At 36.6% G+C, this 11,898-nt stretch overlaps 1 protein-coding gene across 4 annotated transcripts in view; it reads right to left on the minus strand.

Moving 5' to 3' along the window:
* The window catches only part of Eml4 (EMAP like 4), a 130,093-nt gene that overhangs the window by 46,024 nt on the left and 72,171 nt on the right, over positions 1–11,898 (minus strand). Inside the window, exons 3-7 of one of the 4 annotated variants that reach the window (XM_031356741.1) lie at positions 11,562–11,691; positions 7,811–7,984; positions 5,916–6,044; positions 5,242–5,267; positions 5,004–5,036 (exon numbers count right to left, since the gene is read on the minus strand). In XM_031356741.1, the coding sequence (XP_031212601.1) occupies positions 5,004–5,036; positions 5,242–5,267; positions 5,916–6,044; positions 7,811–7,984; positions 11,562–11,691 (492 nt within the window). The remainder of the gene's footprint in view (positions 1–5,003; positions 5,037–5,241; positions 5,268–5,915; positions 6,045–7,810; positions 7,985–11,561; positions 11,692–11,898) is intronic. The other 3 variants (XM_031356743.1, XM_031356742.1, XM_031356744.1) reach the window with 3 other exon arrangements.

Genomic DNA, 11,898 nt, shown 5'->3' on the forward strand with positions numbered 1-11,898 from the left:
TAAGTTTATAAATCTAAACCCTTGGGTTTAAAAAAAAAAGTTCTAGTTATAGTGCCTACCAAATATGATACACTTAATACCAACTAGGATAAAACCTGGGTTTGAAAATTTGACTAATATTAAAATGCTATTTTTCACTTTCTTTGTTCTATTAGCAAATTTCCTAAAGTCTTAGTGTGTGTGTGTGGGGGGTATATATACATAATGATAATACAAAAGACACAGTCCTAGCAATTTAGGAACTTACCTCAGAGATATAGACGACACACATATAAATAGGAAACTCAGATGTTAATTAAAAGAAAAAAAAAAAACTTACAATTAATCTCTTTTGACTGCAAGCCACCCCTTATTTGCTTTGCTCTTTTTTTTTTTCAAACAACTCTGTCATAAAATTACTTGAAAACATCACACACAGGAGGTTACTTATGTATTCTAGATTTTTACTGCCCTCCATGCCCAAAGTCTTTCTTCTTGAAAGGTTAGGAAACAGTGCTTGGCGGAATAGTTACCCAGCGAGCCTCTGGTGCACAGGAGGAGGGGCAGGAGGAGGGGCAGGAGGAGGGGTGTAGCTGTAAAGCCCGCATCTCTCCAGCTCTGCTTTCCTAATTAACTAGGGTAGGAAAAGAAACACAAGGTTCTGGGGACTATAGAAACCTGGGTGCACATGAAACTCTGATTCAGCAGGACTAACATTGGGCTTTAACTTTCATGCTTTGTGTTTTGCTATGAGGTTTTGTGAAACTGGGTTTCATTCTTAAACAAGGCTGTCCTTGAACTCCTGCCATATTCCTGCCTCGGCTTCTCAACTGCTGGGATTACAGGTGTGAGCCCCTACACCTAGCTCTCATGTCTCATTTTCTTTTTAAAAACATTTGGATAAAATCAAACAAAATGTGAAGATATGAGAAATTTGGATCAAATTATAGGTGCTTCTTATAGTATTTACATACATTTTTAGAAAGAAAAAATATTTCACAATCTTTAAACATTTAAAAGTGTTACAAAAAGGGGGGAATCAGTATTTTTGGTGAAGCTAATGGGCGAGTAGCTTAGGGAACGGCAGCTAAGTTCCCATGTAACTCTAGACACTGCACAACTGTAGTGTTTTCAGTTTGCTGTGATACAGGGAACTTTGCTCCTACATCTCATGTTTTCTAACTTGCATTATTCACTTGCCTCTGATCTGAGTGAGGCATCTGGTGAAAGAAGAATAAACATGTATGTTACAAATGTAATCGTTAACAAATACAACACTGCATCCTGTGATCGGTCATTTACCTGTTATGTCTTACCATGATAAAAGTCACCTATTTCACTCATTTTCTTTGGACTGCTTAAATGTTACTGTATCAGAAATTCCTTCTCCACCACTCTACATAGCAGCAACCTGTCCTTACTCTTTCCAAACATGTATCATCTCCTAACATTAGGAATTTGTTATATTCTGTCTATATCATATATGTGTAGCATACTGTTTGTTACCAAATTCCACATGGTTCAGACATAGTAAACTGTGATAACTGTAAGTGCTTAGTACAGGGACTGGCAAGGAAATACTCAAATTTTTGTTAAACAAACAACTAAGTGTATTAAATGGTTATCTGATAAAGGATAAGTATTTCAGATCTATAAGAGCTGTTAGAATCTCAAGATTATTTATGGCTTAATTTTTCTTTTCCCAATTCAATAAATTTTTATATTGGTTATTTAAAGTTTATTGAGGGGCTAAAGAGAAGGCTTAGCAGATAAAAGTGTTTGTTGTACAAGCATAACGACCAGGGTGTCTTATCTCCAGCACCCATGTAAATCAGGGCAAGCATGGTAATCTGCCTGTAATCCCAAGCTCAGATGGCAGACAGGTGATCCCTGGAGCAAGTCAGCTACCTAGACCAACTGAACTGGCCAGTTCTTAATTCTAATGACAGTTCACGCAATGGAGGAAGACCCCAGACATTAAACTTCTGGCCTCTGTGTAGCACACAGAACATACGTGTGTCCACACATATATGAACAAACACATGAAAAAAAGAAAAGTTTGAGAGCAACCATTTAGCTAAATCCAATCACTGTAGGCTTTTTAGTAATATTTGCTTCTCAATCAATGCTTTTTTTTTCAACTACACAGATTTCTTTCCAGTGAGAGCTTTAGTCATTCAAGTTTTCACTATGATCAGACAATTTAACAATTAAGTGTGCACTGATTCCAGCCATCACTGGCAGAAGAGCTACTGCTCCAATGACTGACTGGTAGATCAGGATGGGAGATGTTAAATGCTCTCACTATGAATGTAACTGCGGTGAGGCATTTATTCACTCCACAACTTGCACACACTTCAAATGATCTGCACAATACATATGTACACACCATTTTAAACGTTAATGAAAAAAGAACACTGATTTGAAACATTAAATCAAAAAATGGTAGTTATTCATTTTTAAAAAGCAGCTAATAATGTGAGACATTTACTTACTGCTCCAGAAATGGCGACATAGAACATTTATTTTTTTCGATATCAATACATATAAAGGGTAGTTCAGGCATACAACACTTGATTGGTATGTGCAAAGCCCTAGGTTTGGTCCACAACATCTCATAAAACAAAAGCCAGACATGATGGCACACACCTTCAATTTCACCACTTAGAAGACAGAGGCAGCAAGATAGATCTATGAAGTTAGGACCAGCCTGGTCTACTAGAAAGCTCCAGGCCAGCTATGATGACATGGTGAGACCCTACTCCAAAAAAAGGTTCAATCAGTAACTATTGTAAGGATAAGTTTATCAGCTGCACTCATTTCGTCTCTTTGTCAGACATCTATTTTCTCTAGCAGGTAATTTTATGAAAGCTGCTTATTGTATAAACTGACAACATGACTGTCCCATGGTATGTGTAAGAGAAAGGTTTGTACTGTACATAGAGAAATAACCAGAGACATCACAGAGAGAGAGACAGACAGAGAGACAGAGAGAGGGAGACAGAGAGACAGACAGTTAGAGAGAGAGAGAGAGAGAGAGAGAGACAGAGAGAGAGAGAGAGAGAGAGAGAGAGAGAGAGAGAGAGAAAGGGGTAGGGCAGGAGAGGAGAGGAGTGAAGACTGGACATGGCCAGGGCTGTCTGTGAGAGAGGGGAGACTAGCAGGGGACAGAGGGTGGAGAGAGCACAGCAAGAGAAGCAGGGGCAGAGAGCAAGAGCACAGGGAGAATACAAGGGTTCTAAGGAAGTGAGTGACTGTGGGGAGGAGGTCTACACTGTTACCAATGCATCCTCTGACATGCTAATAGGCACCACAGCCAGCAGGCTGGCTTTCTCTAACCATCAGAAATCCTCCCGTAGTTGAGTTTGAGCTCACTGAACTGCCTTTTGGAGTTTGAAGAAGTGGAAGCTTCCTTTGGACTTAACACTTACAATCTCCCAGTGAGCTTAAAACATGTTCTGCAGGATTAGAAATGCTGCTTAGTGCATGCAGAGCTGTAGTCTACATTCAAGGATGTGCAGTGTTTGCCTAGCATCAAAGGCCTCGGGTTTAATTCTCAGCACCACACAACAAACTACAATTACAACTGATTTTTAGTAAGTTACAAACTGAAGCATTGTACCAAAACCTAGCGGCTGCATCTAATAATAAACATCCCTACAGGAAACTTCAGTTCTAACTGTGAGGCACTTTACCTCTGCTATGACTATAACAGAGCAAGTACCTGGTGAACATCTAAGCCAGCAGGAGCTTCCTGCCTCTCCTCCCATCCCTGACTGCAAAGCTGCCTGGGCACATTGCTTCTCACTGCCCACTGCTCTCAAGCAGGACACGTGCTCTCGTGTTTGGCTGTTGTTCAGAATGTGCAGCCTTCCCAAGCTTTCCTCTTACCTTGCTATGCCTGAAGGCAGAAGACTTAGGTAGATACCTACAAGTCTCACATGTAAATACATTTCTTCCCATTTCAAAGCACATGGGTTAGAACCAGTGTTGGCTATCAATGGTCAAAATTAAATAAAAAATAACAATTTTTAAAAAAGATTAATTTATTTATTATACATAAGTACACTGTAGCTGTCTTCAGACGCCGCAGAAGAGGGCATCAGATCTCATTACAGATGGTTGTGAGCCACCATGTGGTTGCTGATTTGAACTTAGGACCTTCAGAAGAGTAGTCGGTGCTCTTAACCCCTGTATGTCAGCATTATGCAATCTACACTACTGTACTACAAAAAGTTCAGATCTGACTAAAGAAGAATATCATCACATTTTAACTTATTTATAATTGGTATAAAAATTTATGACCTAAAGATTATAGCCAATAAGTATATTTTTCTTACTAGAATGAAAGAGAATAAAAATCCACACAAATTAAGTTAAATTGCTAACAAAAAATTTAAGCACATTTTAGCCAATTAATAGTCCAGATAACAAAGATGGTTATGACACAGGAGATGAGCTGCAAAAAACATGCACAGAAAAGGCGAGGCTTCATTTAAAACAGCATGCTTCTATTAAATTTGCAAGCAATCTGAGAACAGAAAACTGATATATAAAGCTTTACTTTACAATTAAATATACATATACAGAGTTCTGTTTTGGTCAGAATGAGGCGACAGGAAGTAGCCAGAAATAAGAATTAATATGAGGGAAAAATTTAAGAGGAAATGCTTTGCTAGACTCATTATATGACTCTTTTCAGCAAGAAATAAATGATTATTTGCAAACAAGCTAGCAAGACAAGAAACTTGAGTTAAAATTTATCAATCTTTTAAATGGCTTTTCTAAGTATAGTTTTTAGAGGAAATACATTTTGATTTCTTATGCTGTTTTATTTATTTTTACTACTCGCTTAACTGTTGCGATCTCACAGTAGATAATCATTTGTAAAGCAGTTAACTTACTAGTTCAAATTACCACAGTATTTCCTTTGTTAAGAGGAAAGTCAGAGTTGAAATGTCAAAAAGCCAAATAAGAGATGGAGATGAGGCCGGCTCAATTCAACCTGCGGAACTTATCCTTACCTTGGCTGTTTTTTTCCCGGGTTGACATTTTTGCTGGTTGAGACAAAAATGACATATCTTACAATAAAAACTGAGCATTTTCTTAATTAATTAATTTCTTAATTAATATGTCTCTTTGAGTACTGTGAATTAATAAACCACACTGAATAAAATTAAGTCATATTCTGATGAGTCAACAATAGTTAAACTGATGTTTTAAAAACAAAGCAAGTATTTTTAAAAAGAAATCTTAATTTACCTTGATTGATGATGACATCTTTATGTCTAAAAAAGAATACAAAGAATGTTTATTTTATATGGCTCATCAATAGAATCGCCTGAAAGAATTTAAAATTTTTGATGCCTAGGCCATAACTTAGATAAATGTCTACAAATAAAATTCAGGAAATAGTATTTTTTCAGTTTCTCAGTAGTCTCAATTATTAATATATACTATTTTATAAAACAATAAATATCACACAAGATCATCAAAACACTAAAAGTACATACAAAAAAGGGGTATAATACTTAAATCTTACAAAACTGAGATACTAAAGAAAAATTAATAGAAGACTTAAAAAATGTATTGACAAGAAAAAAAAAACAAATCAACTGAAATAGATTAAAAATTCAAATCAGAGGGCTGGAGAGAAGGCTCAACAGTTAAGAGGACTCACTGCTCTTCCAGAGGTCCTGAGTTCAATTCCCAGCACCCACATGGTGGCATACAACCATCTGTAATGGGACCTGATGCCCTCTTCCGGCGTGTCTGAAGACTTCTATTCATATAAATAAAAAGTAATATGAATAAACTAAAAAAAAAAAAAAAAATCAAATCAGGCACATCTTTAATCACAATAGGTATGTTGTTACACACAATAGTGTAGAAACACAATTATTTAATTTCATACATGATAAAGTATAGCAACTTACTTGTCTGTATTTTTTATAACCTTTGATATTAATTTTGATGTTGAAACTGTTTTCAGTAATTTATTACGACTATCATCTGAATTTTCCCATGAGTTATGTGACTTTTCAGCTGTTGGTAGACGTTTTATGCTAGAAAAAACACATTAATTTCTTAGAGAAACATTCTGAGAAGCAATGACATATAATCAACAGTCTCAATAGAAAATGACAGAAGTGGTTAACATTCTCTTAAAGCAAATCTGGGGGTGAGAAGGATTAGTTGAGAGGATCTGGCTGGATGAGTGGAGGAGGTCAGCATGGCAGTCAGCAAGTCTGCATTATGCTGTCATTCAAGAGAGCTATTAGAAAAAACATTATCTGAAAAAAGAAATCTCGACAATCTGCTGCTAATAGAAGAAAATGCCTAAATCTGTATGAAATACTTCTCATAGTTTGTAGCTATGAAAATATGAATTACAAACCACTGAAATATGAGACTGCACATTTTATTCATCTGTAATTATGTTCTTACAGTTAATTTATACACAGTACAAATTTCTAAATACTGTGATGCCAAAACTAGAACTCTTGCTTACAGTTTAAAGACTTCTATCCAGAATCAGAAATAAACAATGTGATACAACAAAGTCACTACATTCTCAAGGAGGAATCCCTGGATCTATAACTGAAACACTATGGTTTATAAATGACCTTCTGAGTGCATCTGCTAACGCTAACCACCATGACACTCATCCAGTCTTTGATACTCCTGCAGTAGAGCATCCAAAGAGCAATTTAGAAGGGCAAGCACATTTCCAGGAGATCTCAAGCTGAAAAGGAGGCTCTTGGACAGAGAAGACACCAAGTTCATTAGAACCATAAAGAGATCATAAACCTTCCCCGCACAATGAAAGGCGAATAACATTAATAAGCTACATTCAAGAAACTCCACAGGAGACCAGGCAGAAGAGCCACAAACCCTTAGAAAAAGAATTTTCATGAGGTGCAGAGGCAAAGCATTCTGTAAATGGTAAACATGCATTAGTTAAGTGAAGGACACTTTGGTTTTCAAACCTCCATCATAGACTTGAATCAAAACATTAAAATAGCAAAAGAGAAATAAATGGCAAGTCTTTTAGGAGTGACTGTCATTTACTGAAATTCTAACCAGTTCTAGAGATGGTTTAATAGTTTCTCCAAATTCCTCGGCAGAACTATGATAATAAAATACCCAAGGAATGTTAAAGCTTGAGCCGGTGTTTCTAAATAGGCCAATTTCATTACACTGGTATCAGTACTGCGACAAGGGAGCTGCGGCAGTGAGCCCCAGCATGCATGTCTATACCCTAATTTAGGCTCCTACACATTTGTTACAATGTTCTTCCCTTCTCTTCCCCTTGCACTTTTAAACACTGATTATCGTGGAAACAGAGAAAAGCTCTCAAACAAGCCTGTAGCATAGAAAAGAGCAGGTGAATTTCCACACTCAAGCAAGAACTTACCCTCCCCAAACCCAAAGCTGAACTGAGGTGCAGCCACAAGAGCCATATGTTTAAAGGGGCCTTGTACGTTGAGGTTGTAATGACGCCAAAATGTGGTGAAATTTATTAATATGGCAATTTCTATCCATGGCTATACATTTATACACAACCATATAAAAACTTTAAAATATTCTAAAATTTTACTATAAAAATGTTGTTTGTTTATACTTATTTTCCTTTTACCAAATAGTTTCTTTGCCAATCATAACTAAAAAGTTATGGTTTTAAACCTTTATTCCCAGATGTTCTAAAACACAGATTATAGCAATGAAGAAGTTTTCTCTTAGAATCCATGGATAGCCACTCTTGCCAAATCATAGAATCTAGGTATCTTTACAACCATTCCCTAGCCCTGTCCTTGGGGACAGTTAAAACCTTTTGGTGGGAGCAGAACTCTTGCTCTCTGGAGTTTGTCTGTTTATTTGGAGAGGCTGTGAAGAGGGCTGGGGAGAAGGTGATGCTCGGATTTGTGGGCTCTGATCATTAGAATGAGATTCCTCTTTTTTTTCTCTCTGTCCTTGTGGCTTTTCTTTCTTTTTTTCTGTACCACTGTAAAATAAAGTATAACATGGAACAACACATTTTTAAACAAACCTGAAAATCAAAATAATAAAGTGAGTATAATTCAAGACCCTAAGTCATATAACTAAGTAATTTATTATTTTTATTCAATAAGAGAAAAACTTGTAGAAACAAACTGGCTGGTGACACACTAAGTGCTCATATTTAACCCAGACTGGTCTGGGGGTTCCTCTGCCCCTGTCAATTGAGGGTTGTCTCTGTCTGGAGAAGGGGCGGATGGACTATGGTACTGACCATCAATTCAGGGTCTCATATATGTTTGCTAATCACTCTAATGATGAGCTATACCCTGAGTCCTCATCAAAAGCTTTAACTGTACTAAAAATAGATGGTTTATTTCAAATCTGTTAATGCTATGTTATTTTAATTATAAAAGGTAAGTATAAAAATATTATACATACATAAAAAAAGAAAACTGTAATTTTTGAAAGAAGCAAGTTTAATGCTTTAGAATGACTATTTAAAAAAGTTACTAAAAGGCTGTGAGGGGCTGGAGAGATGGTTCAGCTGTTAAGAGTGACTGCTGTTCTTCCACAGGCCCAGAGTTCATCCATATCAGGTGGGTCAAACCTCCACTCCAGCACTAGTGGAATTTAATGACCCTCAACACAAATGGACATGCTAACCACATATACACATAAATGAAAAATATGTTAAAAACTAATTTTTTTAGAAGGGGGTTATTAAATGAAGGTGAACCAATTTTTAATAGTCATTCTAATATATTGTTCTGCCAGAGTTTTACACTTCTTACTCTGCCTTTAAACTAAGAATTATGAGGCATATTTTCTGTAAGAGTCAACAAATTTGACCAGAGATGCATTCTTTGAAAAGGAGAAGGCTTGTCCTGACAAATGACTAAATACTAATACATTTTAAGCTAAAACGACTAATATACCTATGTGTAATTTTTATTTTCTTACACTTGGACCTTTAGTTAATTTCAATTCAATTGTGCAGTTGCCGAGTGTGGTGGCACATGCCTTTAATCCTAGCACTCGGGAAGCACATGTAGGCAGATCTCTGTTAGTTCAAGGCCAACCTAGTCTAAAAGCAAATTCCAGGTCAGCCAATGCTATTATATAAAACAACAACAACAAAATCCTGTCTCGAAGAACCAAAAATAAGAACAAAACAAAACAGGCATGCCATACAGTCTCAGCTGCATCATGAGCTACTGAGCAGTCATGTAGGACAGACTCAAGACTTGCATTCCAATATTAAAGGGCAGGAAACTGCAAATGCTCTAGAGTAACTTACACAAAGGGCATTTAAACTTTGTAAGAAGGTATGTTCAAGAATATCACAAATATATACATAAAATAAACATGTGAGACTACACAAATACACACATACACAGAGACTATGTAACTCCACTATCACACTGTAAAAATTAAAAATGTAGTAATATTATTTTGACTTTAATATTTCTGGATCTGATTCATTTTTGATATCTTTGCACTGGCCATTGACTACTGATTTTTATGTTCATCTTTAAAAGAAGTGTGTGCTAAGAAATACATTCTCACCAGCAAAATATCAGATTAAACCTAAAACAAACAAACAAACAAACAAAAAAAAACTGGGCCTGGAGGCGGTTAATTGGGAAAGTGCCTGTTGTGGTAGATGTGAGGCTCTGAGTCTGCATCTCCAGCTCCCATGTAAAAGCCAAGCTTGGTAGTATTCACTGCAACAGGCACTGGAGGTAGATCTCAAGGGTTTGGTGGCCATCCAATCTAGGCAAAATTGCAAACTACAGGTTCAATAAGAAGTCCTGTCTCAAAAACTAAGGTAAGGCATGATAAACATCCATCATCAACCTATGATCTCCATATATGCAGATAGGTATGTGTATACATGTACATATGCATCCACACACCATACAAAAAGGTGTGAGGAAAGGAAGGTCTGAATTAGATGTTACTTCTCTTGTAACATCAGTGTTCAAACTACCCATTATGCTTAAAAATGATTTTCCTTTTGGGCTCCTTAAAAGTAAAATCTAGTGGCCCTGCACAATGAAGGAACAAAACCAGGTAGTCCTAGATCATTCTTTACTATTGTACTGATCACTACAATAAAACAGCACAGCAGCTATTTAAGAAAAACAGCTAAAGTTAAACTTACTGAAATAAATGGATGCTTATTAAAATTACGTACTAAGAACTGGAGAGACGGCTCAGCAGCTAAGAGCCCTAGATACTCTTGCACCTAACCTGGGTCTGGTTCCCAGCACCCACATGGCAGCTCACAATCACATGTAACTCCTTTTATAGTGAGCACTGTATGATGTGCTCTCCCAAAGGAAAAACATAAGGATGAAATAAAAATTAAACAACCTTGGAAAAAATAGCATTATAAATTTCTATTATAAATGTTTTATTACAATATTTTCTCCTGAAAAATAAACCACAGACAGTTTAGCATTCTTCAAAAGGAAAGAACAATCTAGAGTCTGTAATGTCATGAGGTTCTAGAGAGAATTCATAAAGCCCTGATGACCTTGTCATCTCACCATCCGTGCAGCCACCTGTTGGGTTACACTTCTGTAATTCCACAGGATGGAATTCCACTGGCATTCATTTACTGAAGTCAGCACATCATCTACTTTTTAAAACTGTTTTTCCCTTATGAATTATCAAAACAACAACAAAACACCCTGTTTGTGCAGCTGATTTCCTATAACCTCTCCAAACTCCATGTACCAACTACTAAAAACAAACAAAAAAAGGTGGGCAAATGTCATTTAAGCACTATTATCAGAACAGTAAACTATATTAATTGATGAGCACATGGAACTCAAGTCTGTAATACACTGGAACATTTGTAATGCAGCATTCTCCTGCCTCTAACACCCCAAACATGCAGACACATGCACACCACTATAGAATACTTTGACGTAAGCCTCAGTTTTCTGATTTTTGTTAATGAAAAAGTTGTAATAGCCTTTAACCATCAAAGTAGATATATATTAGAGAGTCTATTTAACTTTTAAGTGTTATGTCCCGGGGGCTGGAGAGATGGCTCAATGGTTAAGAGCCCTGACTGCTCTTCCAAAGGTCCTGAGTTCAACTCCCAGAAACCACATGGTGGCTCACAACTATCTGTTATGGGATCTGATGTCCTCTTCTGGAGTGTCTGAAGACAGCTACAGTGTACTTACATATAATAAGTAAATAAATCTTAAAAAAAAAAAAGTGTTATGTCCCAAATGTCAACTGCTAAGGAAAATTTACTTATATATCAATAAATTTCATTAACTGCATCAATAAATTCTTGCTGGAAAACAAAAGCAAACATTAACAACAAAATTCCAGGATATGAAACAGCTCTCCCTCTTTAGTAAGAAGCAAAAGCTTCCTGAATAAAAATTGATTTTTTTTTTAACTAATGTAAGTAAGCACAAGTCCTCTGGCTTGGTGTCTCATAAACAATTAAAGAATTTAAGACATGTATGCTTGACTCCCACAGACCTCTACTTGGAATTCTTCTCATGAGTACCTAGGTGCATGATCAGTGTCCCCACCCCATGACAATCAGGTACCTTTTAGCAGCCGAAGAAAGAGTTTCTTTTCTTGCTATTGATATAGAGCTGGTGTGATTCTGTTTTCTGTTTATACCACTTCCATTGGTTATACAGGACATAGAAATAGCTTCTCGAAGGCTTGGTTGGCCTAAAATAGTTAAAAAAGAAAATGGAACAAATTTCAAAATATTCCTTAAGGAGCAGAGTTTTAAAATTCAGTTTGTAGTGTTTAGAAATACTCAATAGGCTGGGCAGTGGTGGCTCATGCCTTTGATCCCAGCACTTGAGAGGCAGAGCCAGGTGGATTTCTGAGTTCGAGGCCAGCCTGGTCTACAGAGTGAGTTCTAGGACAGTC

This window comes from Mastomys coucha, unplaced genomic scaffold (genome assembly GCF_008632895.1).
Source record: "Mastomys coucha isolate ucsf_1 unplaced genomic scaffold, UCSF_Mcou_1 pScaffold6, whole genome shotgun sequence".
Classification (NCBI taxonomy): Eukaryota; Metazoa; Chordata; class Mammalia; order Rodentia; family Muridae; genus Mastomys; species Mastomys coucha.